At 37.1% G+C, this 24,018-nt stretch overlaps 5 protein-coding genes and 1 non-coding gene across 10 annotated transcripts; 1 reads left to right on the forward strand and 5 right to left on the reverse strand.

Moving 5' to 3' along the window:
• The first annotated feature begins 528 nt into the window (after positions 1-528).
• PGR3 (proton gradient regulation 3) lies at positions 529-4,439 on the forward strand. Of its 3 annotated transcripts, none has more exons than XM_089045780.1 (2): positions 529-3,953; positions 4,101-4,439. In XM_089045780.1, exon 1 carries the CDS (start codon positions 570-572, stop codon positions 3,909-3,911), a length of 3,342 nt encoding a protein of 1,113 aa, XP_088901906.1. In that variant the 5' UTR covers positions 529-569; the 3' UTR covers positions 3,912-3,953; positions 4,101-4,439. The 3 variants fall into 3 exon arrangements, with proteins under 3 accessions (XP_088901906.1, XP_088901905.1, XP_088901907.1); XM_089045779.1 differs by having other exon boundaries at positions 529-3,944; XM_089045781.1 differs by lacking the exon at positions 4,101-4,439 and having other exon boundaries at positions 529-3,221; positions 3,394-3,574.
• A 171-nt stretch (positions 4,440-4,610) lies between these two features.
• LOC103320725 (uncharacterized) lies at positions 4,611-6,577 on the reverse strand. The gene is made up of 3 exons (XM_008222440.3): positions 5,649-6,577; positions 5,103-5,173; positions 4,611-4,988 (listed from the first exon to the last, which is right to left on the reverse strand). Exons 1-3 carry the CDS (start codon positions 5,754-5,756, stop codon positions 4,694-4,696), a joined length of 474 nt encoding a protein of 157 aa, XP_008220662.2. The 5' UTR covers positions 5,757-6,577; the 3' UTR covers positions 4,611-4,693.
• Positions 6,578-7,062: 485 nt separating this feature from the next.
• On the reverse strand, positions 7,063-12,499 carry LOC103320723 (Protein phosphatase 2C family protein). Of its 3 annotated transcripts, none has more exons than XM_008222437.3 (11): positions 12,102-12,499; positions 11,289-11,411; positions 10,716-10,779; positions 10,083-10,191; positions 9,357-9,510; positions 8,939-9,064; positions 8,611-8,734; positions 8,320-8,396; positions 8,071-8,123; positions 7,744-7,798; positions 7,063-7,572 (listed from the first exon to the last, which is right to left on the reverse strand). In XM_008222437.3, the coding sequence occupies exons 2-11, from the start codon at positions 11,403-11,405 to the stop codon at positions 7,351-7,353; spliced, it is 1,101 nt and encodes a 366-aa protein (XP_008220659.1). In that variant the 5' UTR covers positions 11,406-11,411; positions 12,102-12,499; the 3' UTR covers positions 7,063-7,350. The 3 variants fall into 3 exon arrangements, with proteins under 3 accessions (XP_008220659.1, XP_008220660.1, XP_008220658.1); XM_008222438.3 differs by having other exon boundaries at positions 12,090-12,424; XM_008222436.3 differs by lacking the exon at positions 12,102-12,499 and adding an exon at positions 11,674-11,779.
• A 3,178-nt stretch (positions 12,500-15,677) lies between these two features.
• Positions 15,678-17,395, reverse strand: LOC103320722 (pentatricopeptide repeat-containing protein At3g29230-like). The gene has a single exon (XM_008222435.2). The coding sequence runs from the start codon at positions 17,388-17,390 to the stop codon at positions 15,867-15,869; it is 1,524 nt and encodes a 507-aa protein (XP_008220657.2). The 5' UTR covers positions 17,391-17,395; the 3' UTR covers positions 15,678-15,866.
• A 97-nt stretch (positions 17,396-17,492) lies between these two features.
• LOC103320721 (eukaryotic translation initiation factor-like) lies at positions 17,493-22,618 on the reverse strand. Its single transcript, XM_089045782.1, has 9 exons — positions 22,185-22,618; positions 21,255-21,326; positions 21,008-21,103; positions 20,603-20,758; positions 20,102-20,199; positions 19,867-19,954; positions 19,423-19,773; positions 19,089-19,331; positions 17,493-18,953 (listed from the first exon to the last, which is right to left on the reverse strand). The coding sequence occupies exons 1-9, from the start codon at positions 22,329-22,331 to the stop codon at positions 17,895-17,897; spliced, it is 2,310 nt and encodes a 769-aa protein (XP_088901908.1). The 5' UTR covers positions 22,332-22,618; the 3' UTR covers positions 17,493-17,894.
• Positions 21,636-21,740, reverse strand: LOC148919649 (small nucleolar RNA snoR103). Its single transcript, XR_016124848.1, has one exon. It is a non-coding gene; the product is annotated as a small nucleolar RNA snoR103 (small nucleolar RNA).
• Positions 22,619-24,018: the final 1,400 nt, after the last annotated feature.

Here is a 24,018-nt window from a genome sequence, read left to right on the forward strand (position 1 = left end):
TTTCAAATCAAAGACATGCAAATGTATTGGATTCCAGAAATCTAAAAATAAATAAGGCATTTTTGTCCATAATGCTTGAGTTTTTTATAATTTCAACTCCCATTTTGGGTGTTTTAGTGAAACTCTCAAAATAAAAAATCATAAATGGACAAGAACCAATTACATAATATCCATCTAATTTTTTTGTGTTTTTCATTTTGTTTCCTCTTTCTTCACAATTCTTTATTGAGAGAAGAAAGGAAAAAATGGATTTGGAGCCAAACAAAACAACAAAATATCCAAACCACCCATCGACTACACCCCCACATACATGATTACACTACAGCTTACATCATTGGAGTACCAAATTGACCAACATCAATGGAACCATAGCCGATTCCATCTTCTACCATAGCAGCAAGCGTTCTGCTCTCTCTCTCTCTCAGCGGAAAGCACATACATGCCCATTTGCAAGCCTTCCCATTTATTTTGCTTTCTCAGAAGAAATTCAACGAACAAAATGCATATCCGTCTTTGATTTCTGTGAGTTATTCATTTATGCTCATTCGTTAGCTCATAAAGTATTCTGTATGGCATTGTTGATAGTATGCTCTGCAAGCATGTGCTGTAGTAGTATCAATTACAGTCTTGCTTTTACTGACAATAGAATATTTGCAATAAGCCATACTGGTTCGTTAAAAGAAAGAAACTGCGGAAAGTTAAAGGCTTGGCCATGTAGGTCTTTGGTGAACTTGACAAAAAAGAGGAAAAAGCGGATGGGTTTTGGTGGGTTTGTGATAAAGAGTTCACAGGAGGTAGTGGTGGCGAAGAAAAAGCCAAAAATTTCAGTGTCTTCTGAGGAAGTTGTGAGGGTTTTGAAGTCGATTGCAGACCCTAAATCTGCTTTTTCATTCTTTAAGTCCTTTGCTGAGTTGCCTAGTGTTGTTCACACCACTGAAACTTGCAATTACATGCTTGAAATCTTGAGAGTTCATAGGAGGGTGGAGGATATGGCTTATGTGTTTGATGTAATGCAAAAACAGATCATAAAGAGGAATTTGGACACTTACCTTACTATCTTTAAGGGTCTTGATATAAGAGGTGGAATTCGACAAGCGCCATCCGCCCTTGAAGAGATGCGAAAATCTGGGTTTATCTTGAATGCGTATTCATACAATGGGTTGATCTATAATCTTATTCAGTCTGGCTATTGTAGGGAGGCTTTGGAGGTTTATGAAAGAGTGGTGTCAGAAGGGATTAAGCCTAGCCTGAAGACTTACTCAGCACTTATGGTGTCATTGGGAAAGAGAAGGGATGTTAAAACTGTTATGGGCTTGCTAAAGGAGATGGAAAGTTTAGGACTGAGACCTAATGTTTATACTTTTACTATATGCATTAGAGCACTTGGGAGGGCTGGGAAAATTGATGAGGCATATGAAATTTTCAAGAGAATGGATGAGGAGGGATGTGGCCCCGATGTTATCACTTATACCGTTCTCATTGATGCTCTTTGTACTGCAGGTAAACTTGATAATGCCAAGGAATTGTTTGCAAAAATGAAATCCAGTGGTCATAAACCTGACCAAGTAACCTACATTACTTTGCTGGACAAGTTTAGTGATGGGAAAGACTTGGACGCAGTGAAAGAGTTTTGGCGTGAAATGGAAGCTGATGGTTATGCTCCTGAGGTGGTTACTTTCACCATACTTGTCAATGCTTTATGCAAAGCTGGAAATGTTGATGAAGCATTTAGTATGTTGGATATCATGAGGAAACAAGGGGTCTCGCCAAATCTTCATACTTACAACACATTACTTTGTGGACTTCTGCGGTTATGCAGGTTGGACGAGGCATTGAATCTTTTCAACAGTATGGAATGTCTGGGTGTTCCACCAACTGCTTACACATACATCCTTTTCATTGACTACTATGGAAAGTGTGGCAAATCTGGCAAAGCTATTGAGGCCTTTGAGAAGATGAAAGCTAGAGGCATTGTTCCTAATATTGTTGCTTGTAATGCATCTTTGTACAGTCTTGCTGAAGAGGGTAGACTTCAAGAAGCACAACATGTTTATAATGAGCTAAAATATAGTGGGCTTTCTCCAGATTCAGTAACTTACAACATGATGATGAAGTGCTATAGTAAGGTGGGGCAAATAGATGAAGCCATCAAGTTACTTTCAGAGATGGAAAGAAATGGATGCGAAGCAGACGTAATTATTGTTAACTCTTTGATTGACATTCTTTACAAGGCTGACCGAGTAGATGAAGCATGGCAAATGTTTTACAGAATGAAGGAAATGAAGCTCACTCCAACAGTTGTGACCTACAACACATTACTTGCTGCACTAGGGAAAGAGGGCCAAGTCCAAAAAGCCATTGAAATGTTTGAGAATATGACCGAACAAGGGTGTCCTCCAAACACAATAACTTTCAACACACTCCTGAACTGCCTATGCAAGAACGATGAGGTTACTTTGGCATTGAAAATGCTTTGCAAAATGACCACAATGAATTGCAGACCTGATATTTTGACCTATAATACTGTAATTTATGGCCTAATCAGAGAAAGCAGAATTGATTATGCATTCTGGTTCTTCCATCAGATGAAGAAATCACTATTTCCTGATCATATAACAGTGTGCACTCTCCTGCCTGGTGTAGTAAAGGACAGGCGCGTTGAGGATGCTTTAAAAATTGCTGAGGACTTCATGTATCAGGTTGGGGTTAAAGCAGACAGGCCTTTTTGGGAAGATTTAATGGGAGGGATTTTGATTGAAGCTGAAATAGACATAGTCGTTTTATTTGCTGAAAGGTTAATCTCTGATAGGATTTGCCGGGATGACTCTGTACTGATTCCTCTACTTAGGTTTTTGTGTACACGTAGGAAAGCTTTTGATGCTCACCATATATTTGAGAAATTTACTAAAACTCTCGGAATTAAGCCAACACTAGAAGCATATAACTGTTTGATTGAATGGCTTCTGAAAGACCATGTCACTGAAAGAGCCTTGGATCTATTTGTGGAGATGAAAAATTCTGGTTGTGCCCCTGATGTATTCACCTACAACTTGTTACTTGATGCTTATGGGAAGTCTGGGAACATCACTGAACTCTTTGAATTGTACGAGGAGATGAATTGTAGGGGATGCAAACCTAACACCATAACCCACAATATAGTCATCTCCAGTCTTGTGAAATCTGACAGTATTGAGAGGGCTATTGATTTATATTATGATCTTGTAAGTGGTGATTTCTCTCCTTCTCCTTGTACATATGGCCCTCTCATAGATGGACTTTTCAAGTCTGGAAGACTAGAGGAAGCAATGCATTTTTTTGAGGAGATGGCAGACTATGGATGCAAGCCTAATTCTGCTATTTTTAATATTCTCATAAATGGTTTTGCAAAAACAGGTGATGTGGAAGCTGCTTGCGAGTTGTTTAAAAGGATGACTAGAGAAGGAATAAGACCAGACCTGAAGTCTTACACCATTCTTGTGGATTGCCTGTGCCAGGCGGGGCGAGTGGATGATGCTCTGCAATATTTTGAGGAGATAAAACAAAGTGGCCTTGATCCTGACTCAGTTTCTTACAACCTTATGATAAATGGACTCGGAAGATCGCGGAGGGTAGAGGAAGCTCTCTCTGTTTATGATGAAATGCGGACTAGAGGAATTGCTCCAGATCTTTTCACGTACAATTCATTAATACTCAATCTTGGACTTGTTGGAATGGTGGAGCAAGCAGGGAGGATTTATGAAGAACTACAGCTTGTAGGTCTTGAACCTGATGTGTTTACCTACAATGCTCTCATTCGACTGTATAGCACATCTGGAAATCCAGATCATGCTTATGCAGTTTACAAGAACATGATGGTCGGGGGCTGCAGCCCCAATGTAGGAACATTTGCACAGCTTCCCAATCAAACTTGACTTACAAGATATACACAAATCTTGGTATCTGAGGTATGTGGGGTAATACTTCTTTTTCAGCCTTTGTATAACCACAACTGAGAATTTTCTTCCAAAGACGTTTTTTCAGAAATAACATAATTTTGATACAAATTCTGGCGTTTTGGGGTTTTCCTGTCAAACGTTTGTCTGAACTCAACTTTTTTCCAGGATGTTTCACTGCAGTCTCAGTCAATGATTTTGGTGATAACTGCGTGCATAAAAATCCAATTTTGTGGCGTTGATGTTGCTCATCTGAGCCTAGATGTGTATCTAGAAGGAAGTAACATGCATGGTATATTATCATACCCCTGTATACTCTGTAAGGTCTCTGTTGTTACATATATAGTGTAAATGATGTATCTATATTTTACTTCTTCCTTCCCCACCTGCTATGTCAAATAGAGAGCTAATGCATACATGACCTGTCGAATATTGAGTATATTTTTGTCTTTCTGAGATTGTTTTGTGAAGATTAATTGGAAGGGTTTTGCTTGTGCTGCCCCTAAAGACAGGGTTTCTTATCTTTGCACATTCCCATTCAACAATGTGCACATCTCAATATTGATTGAGATCTTATCACATAATGTTACATCAAGAACACAGCATAATAAAACTTGGACAGATACAAACATTTTTTAAATTTTTCTTTGAAAAGGAAAGTATGAAGAACACACCAAGTAAAAAAAGACGAATTATATTTATCTTTATCAATGACGATGAGGCTCCCACTAAAACAGAGTATTTTCTCCATGGCCTGGAATTTAAACATTCAAAGCAACCTGATCTTGCAAAGTAATTTTTTTCTTTCCAACTTTTTTGTCATCAACTAGGCAATTTTTAGGCTTCTTCTCTACTCTTATGGGCTCTGAAACAATTTGTTCACCTCCTCCTTCTGGCGTGACTTGGGATGGTTTATTTAGAACAGCTTCATTTGCATCACTTTTCCTTTTCCTCGAAAACTTCTTAGGTTGTATGTCAGACTTCTGTTGTTGGACTTCTGGTTCAGCCTCTGCTGATTTTATCTTCAGCAGATGCCTATGCCTTCGTCTCAAAAATCTGAAGGTCAGAAGTGGAGCAAATTAGGTTACAAGCTTCTCTTACTTTCCTACTCTCTGAGAGAGAATATTGTAATACACAAAACCTTTATATATAAAAAAGCGAAGATCATACCGAATTTCACCTAAAAGGATGTCTCTTTTCTGCCTTGCTGCATGCAATTTCTTCTTCTTTGATACAAATTCCTATTTTAAAAACACAAAACAAAAGAAACCGTTATCATACTTATTCATATAATCAAAACCCAATAAAGTTGGTTTCTTCCACCTAATGTTCAACGGACTGCTGCCAAAACTGTAACAAAGAAGAAGAAGAAGAAGAAGAAGAAGTCTATGTTTTTCCTTTTCAGTCCCAACTCCTAAATCATGTTTGTATGTTAAAAAAAAGTAGTGATAATAATAAATAAGTATTTGACTTTGATTCACGATTGGGGATTTCAGATAACAAGTTTATGTCGATTCAGAATCATTCTCAATGACAAACTAGTCAAACTACCATTATAATCAGAGAAAGCTAAACTAGAATCAACACAAAACATCATAACAGGATTTCGATAAGAATTATAAAAACATGATTCGACCAGAGAAATCCACACCTAGATATCAAAATCAGTAAGAGAATACAAACCCAATACAAAACAAAAGTCAAACAAAAACTAACCTTTTGTCGTTCAAGGTAATCTTGCAGAAGACTTTCATGTCTAAAATTAACCCTAGCTTCCTCATCAACAGGCTGAGATTTATGAGAATTAACAGCAACCCTTTTCATCTCTCTCTTCAGAATTGCATCCCAGCATCAAAATTGCAAATTAAGCACCATACCCAACAAGACTCCAGAGAGAAAAGTGATCAAAATCCAGTGAACCCCTTTTCATTTCCTTCTCAAATGTGGAATCTTTGACCATTAAACTCTGCTATATAGCAAAGAAAATAGAAATCCGCATCCAATTAGGAAATAAAATTCGGATATTTTAGGGACCCAAAAATTACCCTTTCATAATCTTGTCAAAAATCAAACTCCATTGGGGAAAAATAAAGCTAAAACCTTGGAGATTAAGCAAAGAAAACGCAAACCCAACTCGAAAAAGGAGATAAGGTTTGCGATTCTAGAGAGACGAGGAGAGGGAGAGGGAGAGGGAAGGGAAGGGAATATAATAATTAATAATAATAAAAAGCAATTATGGAGAGAGATGGTTTTGTGTATCCAGTTGGATCATATCTGTTTGGGTCTGAAACTCTGCGATTTGTGAGAACCCGAAAAGGCCCATGAAGGTCGGAGATAAGAATACAAAGTAATGAGTGATGAAGATGGAATGTACAGAAGGGCAATTGTGGGAAGTAAAAATATGGTCTTTGAGAAAGAGGTGTGGTTGGAGTTGGAGGACATTTGAAGACATATCTATCCTTGCCATCTTTCTCTTTTGTTTTTCTCCTCCTCTCCATAAGTTTTGGCCCAGCTGGGCCATTTTAGATAGAGAAAGTGACTTATTTTCCTATGTAGTGGAATTTGGAGGGCTTTGGCTTTTTGGGGGAGAGATAGAGAGAGAGAGAGAGAAAAGAAAGAAGGACAGAGGATGCTGCAGAAAAAGGTAAGTTCGATAAAATGGCTGCTGTTTACTCATGGGTTGCAGTTTATAGGCTTCTAGCTAATAAGGCCTTGAGACGGTGGTGTTTGATAACCAACAAAAGTACCAAAATACCCTTATCTTTTTTATTTTTCATTTTTAATCTTCTGTCCCCTCCTACGAACCTTTACCTTATGTTGAATTGCCAATTTTTCAGGCTTTCTTTTATTGGAAATAATTATGTAATTACCCATCTTGATTCACCAGGCCACTGATACGACAGAGAGAGACAGAGATCCAGTAAAGGTAACCTCTGTACTTTGTCCAGCTGGTTTTTTTTTTGTTTTTTTCTATTTTATTAAAAAATTTCTTATTGAGATGAACGATAATATACAAACCAAGACTTTCTTGCCCCAAAAACACTATTTTTCTGCCTTTTTCATTTTAATTTGTGGCCACCAAATACAAATTACAAGGCCATTTTGATGACCAAAAAGTTCAGAAGGCTGATTATAGAACTTGTAAATAGCTCAAAATATTTATATAGCATATGCTGCTGTTGTTCAAACAGTTGGGTTGTACTTTGTTATAATCTGTACATACTATTCAAGTTTTGCGTTTCCAAACGTAAAACAAAGCATTCAAGAGCACAAAAAACGAGTTTTAAACTAATTGTTAATCCATTCATTTTTCCTGCTAAACCATATCCATCTACAATTACAAATCTGTGAACCCATTCTCTTCTGAAAGAGTAAAACGTGATGCAATCCCTTCTAGTTTCATGGCACACAGCAGCCACTACTTCGGTTCACTTTCACCTGCCTTTGAATCACTTCCAGTTCCAGCTTCCTCGGTTGGTGAGGGTCTCTCGTCTGCAGATCCAGCTGACTGCAGGGGCTTCTTTAACTGCACGAACTGCACTATGATCATGGTCATGTTATCACACCCCTCACCACCAGCAGTCGTTGGCGCCAAACACCTATCAAGGACTCTCTCGCACACCACAGACAACTTTCTTTCCTGCATGATTTACAAGATGAGTGTCAAAGAGACGCAATACTAGACATCATTCTTAACCAATCAAGCAACATAATCAGTGTATAAAGAACAACTTCAATTGCATTCCGAGACTGCTGTGCTTGATTTCAAACCAAAAGAACAAAAAGAAAAGGGAGAGAAATATGCACTCACCGAGACCAGTTGTTCATGTACATAATCAACCACTTGCTGGCTAGACATGCAATCCCTGTATGAAATTAACAAAAACATTAACTTAGATTTCCGATAAGCATCCATAACATAAATATATTACAAGACTTATCAAAAGCAGAATCATATCAGCATAAATTATTTGTCATCAACCATTATTTTTAAATTCTGGATGTAGGTATGATATAGTGGCTAAAGTCCATCAATAAGGCTGACAGAGTCTTCAAAGTGAAAATGAGGCAAGCCTCCTTATAAGACAGGAAAGTCATCAAAGCTAAAAAGAAAAAATGTAAAGCTCAAGACACATACCAGATGCCATCACATGCTAGCACGATAAACTCGTCATCATCACAAAGCTCAACCTAATTACAAAATAATAATAATTATTAAAATGGAAGATAAAATTAACAGCTAATAATTGTTTGTCGTTTTTTTTTATTTTACAAAAAATAGGTCCAAAACAATTTTGTGAAACTAGAAAATGTAGATAACCCCAAAACCACCATTTTATCCACCCATGAAGTATATATATATATATATATATACATATACACATACAGTGTTTATATCTGGACAGGCAGTTACAATTTGCTTTTCAGCTGGCAAAAATTTGTTCTGCTTGAATTCCATGTCACCTGCAGTACATGCAAAAAACTAATATGAGTATGGGAATTACAAAATATTCTCCCTTTAGCTCCCCTCCACAAACATGCATACACATAATGTAGCAGACCAATGCCAATAGATTTGTGTGTGCGTGTGTGTGTGTGTGTGTGTGCAAGCATGTTCGTATCTTTTTCAAGATTCAAGCTAATATATATATATAAAATTCCCATGCAGTGAAATTACCTATAGCTCTTGCAAGATTCAAGCTGCCATTGACTCGTCCTGCATGGATAAAACCACCGGCTTTCAAAATCCTCTCCTTCTCAATCTCAAGATCAGGTTTGTGATCTCTTGACAGATTATATGCCTGAAAAAGAGAAGTGAAATCAGAACAATGATCAATGTGAATAAAAAATGTACAAATATTCTCGATTAACATGTTTAAATAGCCTTGGAATTTAAGTCAAATGCTCATCACTGTGAACCATTTAATATTGAAAGGGCAGCAAAGCCTTGCTTCGATATTTAATCAGCTAACAAGCATGCAAATCATTGGAAAACAATAAATTACCTGACCCTTCCGAGATATTACACAACGAGAATCACCAGCATTTGCAACAACGAGTTGGTTGTTTCTAAGAATTGCAACACAGGCTGTGCTCCCAGAAGTTGGGCCAGTAAAATCAGAGTGAGGCCCCTGAAAACATATTTGAGTTTATATTATGGAATGCATAGACATTATGAAACCAATTAAACAAATTGCTTATTGCTTGCCAAATCAACACTGTTAAAGAAAGTTGTGTTGGTATTAGCAGAGGGAAAGTACTCCTACCAGCATACAAATTGCATTTATTGAATGATTAATTTCTGAATTACCCAAAGAATCCTAGTACTCAAATTAATAAACAATAAAGTGAGATCAAGCAGATCAGTATCTGCTCCTGATAAAGATAAATAACTCGAATCAACTTTATGATTCCTGCACCTACCTCCTCAAATGCCCAATCATCAGCTTGATCATTACCCTCACTGCTCCTTGGGGACCAAATTAACCCTTCTATCATGCCAGTAAACTTGTTTATCTTATCTCCCAAAACAGCTAACTCTCTCCAGCCCCTTTGTCCACGCATCATTTCATCCATTCTGCATAAATCAACTAACAACATCTTCAATCTCAATGAAGGATAACAAGACCACAAGTATAAAGGTACGCAATTAAAGTCTATTTCTTTTTATTGTTAACATTTACAGCTTGAACAAGTATTACTGTGTCAAGTATCTGTGATCTCATGAGGATCCGGGACAAAATAGGCATAAACCATCTCAAATCGCCCAATATTAAAGCAACACAATGTGGTAAGATCTTTCTTCGGCAGTCTCAACACATAATGAGACTAGTTTAAAAATTAAATAAGTCACTACTTAAAATCGTGAACATTCTCATTATTATATCAAAACTTGGGATTCCAGTCAAAAATAAATAAAACACTCTCTTCACACACTTACCATGAAAATATGTGGACAATAACATGGTACAACATACTAAAATACAAGGATTATCAATCAGAGCTGTTATGGGTATGATTCATGAATCAAATACACAAGGCTATTGATACATCGCTTACAATATAGCATGAATAAATGCATTTGTATTCATCCCCTCCACTAAGAAAGCGGTAGAAGGAAACTGAATTTAAGTACATTAAAGGTGTAACCTGAAAAAAGCTTTTTGAACAGAAGTTCCTATATCTCCAGCCGCATATGCTTCATTCTTGAGCACTTGTCGGTGAAGATACTTCGCACAGAATTTAGCAACTACCTTACCTAGAGAATTATTGAACATAGGTAAATAATAATACAAAAAATATAAATTATTGCTAATATACTTCACAAACTGCATATGTAGGTCTGATTACAAGAAGAAGGCACTAATTCTTGTACTAAAAAGGATTACATGTTAACCACAAGGTGTGGTGCAGTTGGCAAACTACCACCTCCAGCTGGCGAGCTACCTAGTGCCTCAATGGCAGGGGTTCGAAACCCATTGGAAGCACTTTGTGGCCAGGGGCAAACCGAACCCCGAGCGGGGATTAATCCCACCCTTCGGATGTGGGGACACCTCGTGGTATTTACCAAAAAAGGATTACATGTTATCGGTTACCCATCCTCATCAATGAGATGAGTATATGCTTACAACTAAGAGTATAATCAATGACTCTTCTGGGTAGACCGAGATAGAGGTCAACTGAATGATGGTACAGTAACAAAAATTATCAATACTACATTCATATAAATTGATCCTCTAGTACAATTTACAAACACAGATACTTGAAATTGCCCCTTATTACCTCCATGGCCATCATAAACACCAAAGAATGAGGTCGATGTATCGAGATCGGGATATGCTGCATGCTAACAAAACAAATCAACAAAGTAACAAACAGCGCATTAATGATGTCACAAAATTTTCTGAAAAACAAAGTAAATAATCATAGCAGCTTCTCTCTGCTACACTACAAAGTGTACAACATTTTGTACTGTACTACTTCCCATAGTCCTGATTGTTTCTTTACTGAAACAACCCGAGACCACCAATAGGACTAGCCCAATAAACATACCAGGGAAGACTCCTAGGCTACTAGCAAGGAGTAGCACCCAAGACTAAAGTTTCACCAACACATGCCCAAAGACAATCGACCTCTGTCCTAATTAAAAGAATAAATAAGAATAACCCAAGTGGAATTAAGATTACGCAGTCAATTTGAACATGTCAGGTAATATCATACTCAGTTCAATCCTAACGATAGCATGCTAAACAAAAATGGAAAACAATAAAAGAGTAAAGTTCTAAAAATGTACACAGAGGTACTTATTTTCTCAAAATAACTTCTAATAGGAAGAGCAAGGTTTTATTTACTCACGGCGTCCTCCATGGTGGCACGCCATCCTTGCATTGATGACAAACCATATCTGACCCGGCCATTCTCACCATCTTCAGAGAACTTTTCAGTTTTGGGAGTGCTGAGATATATACCCATTCCAATCTGAAATTAAATAAAAGTTCAATCAGAAACATTGATCGCACAATTCCACGCTGAAAAACCAATGTATCCAACAACCAACAGAGTTTTGGTGATAACTTGTATGAAAGTTAAGAAAATGCAGGTAAGAAAACGCACTGGGATTTCTAGAAACTCAAAGTTTTTACTGTTTGGTTATGAAGATAGATAGAAATCACCAGTCAAACAAAGATAAGGCTATTTGTCAGTTTCTGTAAATCACACACACAAGTCTCAACTCCTTCACCTCTGCTATCATCTCATATTCCACAGTATACAAGATTGGATCGATTTGATCACACTCATGCCCACTGTATTACACTTCACTCAGGAACGATTTAAGAGGGCTTTCTCCAGGTGAAGCACGAATTATAAAAAGTAAAGTCAGATTAGGGTACTAAAATCACAAAAATTAAGCAAGAGTTAGACTTGAAAGAAAGGATTAATACATGATATAGTGCTAACAATCATCAAGATCAACTCGGTATTTATGAAAACATCAAGATCATCCTAGAGAAGACGAGAAAACCAAATTTATATGAAAGACCCATATTTCAACAAAACCAAATTTACATTCAAAAGGGAATGAATCATCAAGAATTCAATATTAACCAAAAGCAAGAGAGACCCAGATGCTAAGTTGCAAGAGTGAATAAAATGAACCAAGAAAATCACTTGAGAGACTTGAGGCTCCTTCACATGCCCGGTTGGGAAGCCCGTATAGAAATGAAGATCAGAATCGAAAACAGCAGAAAGAATGGATATTGGGGTTTGGGAAGTGGGTCTTTTAGAGGTTTCACAAAAGAGCCAGGCAAACAGAGTTTTCACGGAATCTGAGAGAAAAACAAAGGGGCAATATGTGGAAGAGAGCAGAGTATCAATAATTCAAAGAAGAATGACAGAGCAAGAAGAGAGAAAGAGAGAGAGTCAAAGAGCAAATCATCGGGAGAGAGAGAAAATATGACTTTTGGAAGACCGGATAAATCTTTTGAAAGAAATTTGGGTAATTCTCTGGTCTCACTGTTAATCTCACTGTTGATGGTCCTCCTCTCTCTCTCCCTCTCGGACACACCTCACTCAATATTTCTTTCCTTTTCTTTTTTAAACATTTTTTTTTCTATACATTCTAATTTTCTCATGAATTATGTTAGGCCTCGATTGCTCACACGAGTTGGTACATTGCAAAACCCACATGTTTATGAGTTCAAAATTCGCAATTACTCGATCGTTCAAACGAGTTTATATATGGTAAAATTCGCATGTATATGAATCGAAAACTCTTAATTATTTTTGGACGCATGTATAACTAAACTTAGCATTTTTTTGTCTTTTAAATTCAATTAATAACTGCAAGCAAAAACAAAAGGAGAAAAAATTCACTTCCTATTTCCCAATCTGGAAGGGGCGCTGGAGTTTTCAATGTGTTTCAAAATTGGCTTTTTACCCATGTGGGCACAGAAGACAATACTAGTACGCTTGTTAGATTCGCTATCTATCTACCACACACGATATGAAACAAAGATGAAAAAACTTGGAAAAGACTCGTGCTTGCTCCATTTGTAGGTATTTCTAAGTCAGGTGGCAGCAGAAAGATTCACCAAACTTACGAATAATTTCGTTATCTGCCAATCACCCGCTTTATGCTCCATTTTCTGAGCCAGGTGGAGCCGATAGCTTCATCCCTAGATAACGAAACGACTTCCTTTCCCTTATTTTAATGTTGCCAAAGTAAGAAAAACGTTGGGAAACAAGAACATCTCCCTCGGCCCTTGTTAACAGATGATGTACGAACCTTACCAAATTTGGGCAACACTCAAAATTTTCTTCAGTGAGAGTAGGGCAGATAAAATCCAAGTCATAGGTAGAGTTTGGTATCATATCAACGTCAGTGTGTCACTTAAATACGTATAACATTTCTTTCAGCGACGGGCCGTAGTTTTGCCTGAAAACAAGCAGGTAGATGTTGACTAACTTCAAAGTGAAGTAGGGCACCACAAGAAGAACTCAAACCAGCAAAGTCTCAAACTTTCCTAGAGCCCCACCCCAACCAACCTAAGTTTGCTAACAGTTGGCATTGAAACCATCTGTCTACCATTCCCACCAATCTTCTTCCTGTTACCATCTGTTGTCATAGACGTGTCATGACTTGTTTCAAACATATCACGTCTAATGTGTCGTCAATTTGTGAATCAAGACTGCACATTTCGATATGATTTAACCTAATTAATTATATTAATTTATAAACTGACAATAAACAAAAACAGAACGTGAAGAGTCCAAATTCAACATTTCTGTTTTATTTTTCAGAGGCAAGGGAACTTTATCGAAGTGTAATTTAAACGTAGCTTAACATTCCCTTCTATAATGGGTAAGTTGGGCTCTTAAAGTGGAATTAGAGTTTCTTACCTTTTTTTTTTAATTGTTTCGTTAAAGTTGGTTTATAGACGATAAGATCTACTTTGTGCCGGTGACAATACCTTTTAACGTGCATCACAGTATTGGATTGGAGAAGATATGATTTGGTATGCATTTACGTTACCTTTGTTGTTTGTACTTTGAACTAGTGTGAATAAGTGAACAATTAAATAAATAAACCCAAAAAATAAGAGAGAAAATGGGAATATAATTAGCGAGCGGCTACAGCCTACATGCCACCACAAAGTGAGTTTTTATTATATTTTTTTGGCTGGCATCAAAACAAAAAACAATTGCCCGTTCTCATGCGCAAAACATGAATGCATACGTATCCTAACAGATTTTGTATTTTGTATTTTTCAAAATTCAATCAGATTCTACTTTCCAAAAAAAAAAAATGCAGAGAAACTTACCTAAAAGAAAAAAGGGAAACAAAATCACAGCGGGCCCAAATAAGGCAATGATTAGGGATTTGAGAAATCCAAATTTCAAAAGAACACGAAAATTCCATGTTTAGGCGAAAGAGCTCTATATAAGAGCACCCAAAAAACTTATTTCATGACCAAAAAAGAAAACAGAGAGAAAGAAATCAGGTTCTGAGATAATCGTGCCGATACAGAGTCTCCGTAACGTCAATTACATCAAAATTTATTCAAATTTCAAATTTCACAGTTGTTAATTAGCGTTTTTGATCAATGCAATGGGGGCTAATTCTCTTATTTGACATTGTGATTGAGGGGATGGTTGGTTGAAGACTACTTTTTGTTAATTGACATCAATCTAAATGTACAAGTTCTTTCTTCTTATAATAGTTATTTCGATTTGAAGTTTTGTTTACAATACATGCTTGTGTTGTGTTTTCTGGCATATTTTTCTTAGACGTGATTTAACCTAATTGATGATCTTAATTTATAAATTGACAATAAATAAAAATAGAATGTGAAGAGTCCAAATTCAAGATTTATTTTTTATTTTTTAGAGGCAAAGGAACTTTATCAAAGTGTAATTTAAACGTCAATTAACATTCCCTTCTATAATGGGTAAGTTGGGCTCTTAAAGTGGAATTAAAGTTTCTTACTTTTTAAAAATATTTCGTTAAAGTTGGTTTATAGCTTTGTGCCGGTGACCGTACCTTTTGAATGTGCATCAGAAACAATATCGGAGAAGATATGATTTGGAAACAAATTCCCTGGCTAGCCAGTGGGCAACCGCAACATGCCCCTTCATTTCATGTGCTCAAAATTATAGGTCAAAGGAAAAAAAAAATACCAAAAATAAAAAAGAAAGACAAACCCCCAAGAATACATTGAACCCCAATCTGATTAAACAATTGTTGAAAGGGATATGGTGTATAGAATAAAGGTTGATAATCAAATCCTCAAAGTTGTGTGCAGAAGTAATTGAAAAATATGTGTATCTTTTGGTTGATTGGGAGAAGCAAAATTGACTTGTCTCCTAACAAAATGATGGCCACCAAGGCATCAACCATGTGATTAGTATATCAATCACCTACTATTGGTGTGAGTGCAACCCCACTATGGGGTAGGTTGTACATGATCTCTCTCTCTCTCTCTCTCTCTCTCTTCACCTGGTGTGGTGGGTACATACAGATTGTTGAAAGATGCTGGCACACAATTGGATCTTGTGGTCCTGAAAGATTTGGGCTGAAGTCACTGCTAGTAGTCTTTGAGTAAACTTGAATTCACCTATAAATAGTAAAATATTAATGGGCTAAAAGGGCCATCAGTATGTTACTCAAAAGCATGGGTCAAAGTTATTTGGTGTGGCCCTAGGACATATGATGTAATGCATTCATCTGAGTCAATGCCCAAGTCAAGACATAGAATTATTCTTGAATATGCATTGGATTTCTTAGATCAGTTTTAATTACAAAACGCAAAAGGCTTATAGCTCAAGTGGTTAAGAGCAGTAGTTCATACGTTTGAATTCCTTCTCTCTCAATATTGCTTGTATATCAAAACTCTATGCTTGATTTGGTAGATAAAAAGCGTCACTTGGGCAAACTTAATCTCTGCCAATCTCTCCAGCCAAAAACTTGTGAACCCTTCCATTGATCTGAATTTCACTGCAGCCAGCAGTCTTAACAATGCCTGAATCATTCATCATATTTCTCCATCTTTGTGCTTCCTCCCATTGACCGCAGGATGCATACAAGTTAGCAAACATCATATATTCACCATCGCTCAAGGAACAAGCCCTGTCCATAAATAGCTTCATAGCTTTCTCCCCATTTTCAAGGTCCTGATGAATGACACAAGCACCAAGCAAGGCACCCAAGACCGACTCGCCCGGTTCAAACGACATCGTCTCAATGAGTTGAAGCGCAGAGTCAAAAAACCTGGCTTTGCTTAAAAGATCAACCATGCACCCATAATGCTCTGCCTTTGGAGTGATCCCAAATTGCTTTCCCATGCAAGCAAACAACTGGCATCCTTCTTCCACCAGCCCTGCATGACTGCATGCACTTAGCAAAGCAATGAAGGTGATATCATCTGGTTTTATACGATTCTCTCTCATTTGGCCGAAGAGTTTCAGAGCAGCCGAACCAAAACCATGAAGAGCAATACCTGAAAGTATGGCATTCCAACAGTAGATATCCTTACCTTTGGACTTATAAAAGACCTCTAAGGAGCTCGCTATGCTTCCACACTTAGCATACATATCTATCAGTGCTGTTACTACATGGGGACTTGAGGCCTGCCCAAGCATTTTGGCATATGTGTGTATCTCTATGCCTGTTTCAAGTGAACCCAAGTGAGCACAGGCAGATAAAGCACCAGTCACAGTCAGATAATCAGGTTTGGTGTTTCCAGCCTTCATTTTGTAGAAGAGATCGATAGCTTTGGTGGGAAGTTGATTGTTCAAATAACCCATTATCATTGTGTTCCAAGTTATGACATTTCTTTCTGGCATTGCCCCAAACAATGTATGTGCTTCAGCCACATCTCCAGCGTTCATGCATGCCAGTATCATCGAGTTCCATGAGACGATGTCTTTCTCAGGAATTCCATCAAACACACTTCTGGCAGATGTTACGCTACCCATGCCTGCAAACCCTGAGATCATAATATTGAAGGATGAGAGGTCCTGCAATGGCATTGTATTGAAAATTTCGATTGCATTATCGATCTGGCCACCAGAAGCATACACATCTAACATGGAGTTCCAGGCTACCACATCTCTCACAGGCATTTTATCAAACACTTTACGAGCATTAACAAGGAGCCCGAGAGACGAATACATTTTCAGCAGAGCAGTTTGGACGAAAAGATGGTCGCAGAAACCAGTTTTAACAGTCTGGCCGTGGAGGGTTACCCCAATACGCAAATAAGAAGCATTGCCTGCTGCTTTGAGCAAAATGGGAAATGTGTAGTTATCAGCACAGAAACCAAGTCTTTGCACGTCCATGTATGATTGAATTGCATGCTCTGCATTTCCCTTAAGCACTTGAGCCTTTATAATTTTATTCCATCTTTGCAGATCATGCGAAGGTGAGAGACAAGTGGAGTTGCAGGTCACAAGAGCCATCTCAATTGAGAGAAACTAGAAACTACATTAAAAAGACGGACTTTACAAAGTACAACGTCATAAACTCACCAAGGGTTTACGCGCCAAAGCGAAGGAAGAAGATGAAAGCAAAACATAAGGTGAAGATTTATTAAAGCTAAAAGACAAAGTGATAAACAATATCCATAGAGAAAATTTAAGACCACATACCGGCCAAGTACAAATTCCAGATTAATAGTACAAGATTGCAAAACTAATGTAACAAAAGGATCATGCAAGATCCTGTTCATCTCGATTGTTCCTGGGAAGAATTTAACCCAGGCTCGAGAGAAATACAAGACATCATGTTTCTCAGCTTCATCAAAACTAAACTAAAATCCCCAAAAAGAAAAATATACAACTGAATAAAATTATCCTCCGTTAAATAACTTTCAAAAATATGGGGGAAAATATAAGGCCTACTGCTCTTTCCCCCTGCGGCCAAAAGCCAGATAGCTTTCCTCTGATAACTAAAACTAGCATGAATCAGGAAAGCAAAGTCTCACAAGCCTGGACCTCAGTTTCCTGGTTTGCCAAAAATTCTTGCCCAGAAGGGCTGGACGTAATGCTCTTCTTAGCAGCACCAAAGATGGCTGTCCGGAACATGTCATCTTCCACCTTCTTCAGGATTTGTGTCACAACCTTGAAGTCCAACACACCTGCCAGAGCCAACTTCCCAATAACATCACCAAAATTAGTTGGTGCCTTTGGCAAATCAATGCCGATATCATCCAACATTGACCCATAAAGAAGGCACCCAGTTCCTATATCAACAGATGTCACAACTTTTTTATTGAACAAGAACTCAAGAAGCTTTATAACGGGTTCAACACATGGTGGGATCTTTTCCAGAGCAACGGCAATAGCTTCCTTAACAACCTCTGGATGGTAAGCTGGGGCTTTCAGCTCCTCCACACATTGAAGTGCTTCATCGAGAATCCGAACACTGAAATATTCCTCCAGCAGAGAAACAGTTTTCCTATGAAGAACAGCAGAATTTGACACCGTTGCAGGAGCCAGAGGCTTAGCAGAATCTGATACAGTTGCAGGAGCCAGAGGCTTCTCCAAAGGAATTGCAGATGCAGCCGGAACTATAGGTTTGGGGTTTTGAGTAAGAGGTTCAACTCCTGCAATCAAATTAGTTCTGGTAGGAGGACCACCAGCTCCCTGCAACAAGGCACTTGTTTTCCCAGCTATTATGCCACCACTTCCTTGAGGTAAAAATTTTGAATTAAGAGAAGGTGTTTTGTTGATCAAAGGTGGCTGGACACGGATGGCAGACTGGGAGGGCCCCAAACCATCACGCTTGGTCATTGAACGGGATCGATAAACCTCCCAATTGTCAGTATCAAGACCAGGCATTCCTGGCATTTTCCTGGTCCCTGGCATTCCGGGCATAGGCCTGGTAACAGGAAACCCTCCGGGGCTCAAATCCCCATGGGAACCAGCATTGCGAGCATTTCTCATCATTGCTGTTGCACCTGAACGCAACCCTAGATTCTTTTCTGCTTCTGAATGGATTTCACTGATAGTCTTTGCTTTAACCTATCAGAATAGAGAATTTAAAAGAAAAAAAACACAAGTCAGAAACACAAGTTCCAACTATAATGTACCTCAATGCATTTTATGGTTAACCCCCCTTAAAACAGAAAGGAGAAATGACATGATATGTAGAATCACCTCTTCACGCCTGGGGACCCAGTTGTTAGACCGCAAATCAAGAACATCACGGACCATGAACCTCAGCCGTGGTGCAAGTTCAGTGTTTGTAGTCAGCTCCTTCAACCTACTAAAATAGCTATCATTGATTCTCCGAGATTTTTGGCTTTCATCCAGCTGCTTACCTATGGTGTTGAAAAATTGGCATATTGCCTCCACATTCTCCTCAGCAGGGCATGCTTTGCCATCATGTCCCAGAAGCTCCTGTGTTACACAAGAGTGCATAGTTAGTCCAGCAGTCAAACTCCTGTATAAAAAGACAACCCAGAAAAAGTGATTTAACACTAGCAAGGACCTGAACAATATGGTGGACAATCTTTTCAGGCACCATCTTTTGCTTTAAAAGTTCTCCAATAAGGCGTATGTTTCCTAGAGTTCGCAACTTAAGCATTCGTTCTTTATCTCTGCATTCCATTTCTTGCTCAGGAGCAGTCATCTGCCTAATTTCTGCCCTTAGGTTGTCAGCACCTTCAAAAGCTTCTTGACAATTATTCAATAGGACTCGTTTAAAAGTGATTTCTTTCCCACCAGGCTCCTCAGATGGGAAAGGAGGAAGCTTTGCATTAAGATCTGAGCATAAAAGGGCATACATAGGACAAAATGTTGGCTCCAGCACAGCCTTATCAAATATCAGAAAGATAACATCCTGCAATTCAAATTGAACCCTAAAGCTCTTTAGCCAGAAAGCAATAGCTCAGTATGGAGTTCAAAGTATTCAAGATATTTAGTGAATACAAACCTTTAAAATATCTGGAGTTGTGATTCCAGAATCAATAAGTTGACCCTTGAGAACATCAAACTTCTCCGGTGTCAATTTGTTCAATATACTGCACAGAAATTAGAACACTTTTTGTAAGATACTCAGATAGAACAGGCAGATGCACAAAAGAAAAAGTCGAGAAAGCATTTTTTAAAATGTAATACAAATCATGAAGGCATATCTTTCAGCTCATAGGTAGAAGAGAACAAATTACCCTTTCACTGTCTTCAACACACGTTCCTTGTCAGACAAAGTTCCTCTTCGAACTGACCATGGAACTTCTGCCTTAACAAGGGCAGGAGCAGGCCCTACCTGGTTTTGTGCAAAAGGTTAGGATAAGAAAAAAGAACTATTGAAACAAACAAAATCTTCCAACATACATTGGTGCCATTTGAACCCCATCAAACAACCATAAGCATCCTAAAATGACTTTTGATAAGACAATTAAACATACCAGCCAATGATTCCTTATTGAGTATGTATAGAAATCAAGAACCAATTATCAAACAATTAGAAACACAAAGTACTCGATATCCAATAATTAGAATTACAAATAATGTCTTAAGTAGAACTTCTTTGGTGGTATTTACTGCACAGGTCAAGGAATCAGGAAGAGTAAACAAATTTACTCTGTAGTATAGCATGCATAAACATAGAATCGTAAGAGACAAGAGACCATGTATATCCTTTACACAATCTGATAATAACTTATTACCACTTGGTTACCAGAAATTTGCGCCCTTCCAAACTGGGAATTTTGCTGGTTATTCAATTCCTTTTTATCTTCCTCAGAAGCAGGCAACTGTGCAGATCGACCGCGCCAATCGCGATTATCTGGCTCAGAATAACGAGCTTGGGGTTGAGGTTGCAGCTAAATAAAATTGAAGTCAGTGTTAGAAGTCCTAAAACATATAAAGAAGGGAAAATTATATATGACCTATAGAATCATAGGATGAAAGAAGAATTTGAAAAAATCCAATCACATGGACTCAACAGTTGTAAATGTGAAAGTTGATATTCACGAGTTTACTGTCCAGATAAATAAAACATTTACTCTTTTTTTTTTTGGATGAAAAAATAAAACATTTACATGGCAGAAGAGAATAGTAATTAAACTCACATTGGCATCTGCACGACCCCAAGTAGGATCCTCTATAACAAACTCAGTATCTATTTCTTGTTTAATCTTCAAAATTTCCTCAGGGATAGTAGTAGCCTATACAAGAAGTAAGATCATCATATAACGCTATCAGCCACACTTTCCAGGAAATATACATACTAAGAAATATTCTACTTCTCTTGCTTGTGCTTCATAACCATATTAAAAAACAACAGAAGCTATTAAGAAAATTGATCACGATAAGTACCTCCCTGAGCTGCAAAAGTTGATCTCTAGTATATCGAACACGCTCACGACCTTCAAACCGCAAGTCACCAGTCTATTACAAGAACACATTTGAAAGAGTAAAAACATATAAGTTGTAATCATCAGTAAATTAACTATATACCTCAAAACATAAATAAGCAAGCCCACACAAAAAAGGAGATGTGTTATTAACGAAGAGTGAGGATGGCATGCATGACCGACCATACCAAAATTAGAGATTGAACCTAGAAAGCTAAGACACAAATACAACCATAATAGATCACATGTGTTGAAAAATGAAGACATATCAAATTAGAACACATGTATCAATTAGAAAATCACAATCAACAGACAGAAGCCAAAATTATACTTAAGAAGCTTAACATGTAATGTCGGTTCTTTATGGGCATTGCGGACTCATTGCATGCCCACCTAAATCCAACATATAACTCTTCGTCCATATTTACAGCTGGTACACATTCTTGAGAGCCCTGCCAAGAATTAGGACGTTTAAATCTACCAATATCAAATTCACCATATTTGGACGATCAAATCTTTTTCTAGGAAACTCAAAGTTTTGGTTTTTGAGGATTTCAAGGAATAATGTGAATGAAGATCCAATTTGTACAATGATAACGTTCATTTATCAGAAAAAGTAAAACTCTTTAGCAATTACGCTCAATATGTCCAGGCAACAACCTTATAATACAACACCGAAGCCATTCCAAACAAAAATATATATAATACAAAACCCGATATCCACTCAAGGAAGAAAAAAAATGAGAAAAATATTGTTTTGAACTAACTAAACATCCAGAGAACCAGATCTGTAGAACAAGCAAATACATTCATTAATAAGCTTCTGCAATCATACATACATACATACAAATATACATATCTATATATGTTTGGAGCTAGGGTTAGGAGGGACCTTGAAGGCTGGAGCGAGGCCGGCATGGGACTGGAGAGCCTGAGCCTCTGAAGAAGAAGAATCAAAGCGGGGTGCGAGGAATCTGGGGGCACGGAGGCCACCGGCGCCTCCAGGTCTCAAGCTTATCACCGTCGGATCCGCCATCATAACTTGGCGCCGTTGATTTTTTAGGAAAAGATAAGGGGAAGAGATTGCAGCCGTCCGATTGGGTAAAGAGAGAAAGGGGCGTTTGGTATCGTGGATAGGGTTAGGTTGTGTTTGCAGATAGAGACAGAGGCTCTCTCTCTCTCTCTCTCTCTCTTTTTCTCTATATGTGTAGGCGTGCAATCTCCTCGCAGCCGCTGCAGAGAGAAGAGACGATAGAAACGCAAGCCCTATTTAAATTAAAATTGAGAGAAACCTTCCGGTTGTCGTTTTAACTCTTAAATTTCCTGAAACGCTTAGGAACCGAGGTAATATAATTTCTGACTGAAAAAAATATATATAATTCATAACTTAAATATGTAAAAATTAAAAATTAAAAAACTTTTTAAAATTTATTTACAAAATAATCAAAAGGAAAAATAAAATCTACTCTTATTTTGTTAAACATATCTTTCTTTCTTTGGTTAAAAAACTTTTATTCGGTTTAAACCTCATCTTGGTAAAATTAAAAAATTCCAAAATAACTTTCTTTCTTTATTTTGTTTTTTTTCTTTAGTATTTTGGTCAGACGTGTTTCCATAATTGAGTCATTGCAATTACTTTCCAACTTTTCCTTTCCCTTTATAGAAAGAAACGTGCATCCATTTTCATTTTATATATGTATATATAATGTTATACTTATCATATTTTTATCCCATATTTATATACCACATGATGTGACATGTTGATATCATATGTCACATCAATTAAATGAATGAAGTGTATTTTAATAAATAAAATTAGAAAAACAGAAACTATTATTTTACATGATGTGGTGTGTACACATCAGCTGTCAAATCATGTGGTAAGACTAGTATTAATACAATTCACATTTAAACATCTAAATAATATTTCAGCCTTATTTAATTACTTTAATTAATTATATTATTATTATTATTATATTTTAGTGAATAATTCATATTTTAATATTTTAATTATTTTAAATTGTTTGTGGAATTTATTTTTCTTTGGGACAATATAGATAATTACTTAACATTTTTAAATAAGTAATATCTTAGTCTTATTTAATTAATGTAATAAATAATTAGTTTTTAGTTATGATTTCTTGTGTGAATAATTTAATTAATTTCATAAATTACTTAATAAATAGCAATGAATTATTTTGCAGTTTTAATTTTTAAAAAAAATTCCAAAATTATTTTTAAAATTGTTTCAATTATTTAAAAATCCAATAAAATTCGTTTAAGTACTCCAAAAATAAAAAAAAGTATTCCAATAATGGATTTTACCTTCCAAACCATAAATTCAATGTCGAACCAAAAACTTTACCTTCCGAACTTGTTTCAAATCCATTTTCAAGCATCAAACTCTAACCATAAGCCTATTCTAGGGCATTTATGACTTGATTATGCTTGGATACTCACGTAACTCAACCTTAAATTTTACTAGAGGTGGTTCTTGGGGTGTGCAAGGTGAGCACAAGCATAGGGCCCCACAAATATTATATTGGGGAGATTTTGGAAAAACATAAAGGAGAGAGAAATTTTGTAAAATAAACAAAAATAGACCAAATTACCCTTATTTATTTTTGGATTTCCTAAGGAATCCTTTACATTTGCATATCTTTGATTTGAAAGTTGATAGGTTTTTCTGTCTTTTTCTAAAAAGCTTTGCCTTTTTCCAAAAGTGA

This window comes from Prunus mume, linkage group LG2 (assembly GCF_029339155.1).
Source record: "Prunus mume cultivar Tortuosa linkage group LG2, ASM2933915v1, whole genome shotgun sequence".
Taxonomy (NCBI): Eukaryota; Viridiplantae; Streptophyta; class Magnoliopsida; order Rosales; family Rosaceae; genus Prunus; species Prunus mume.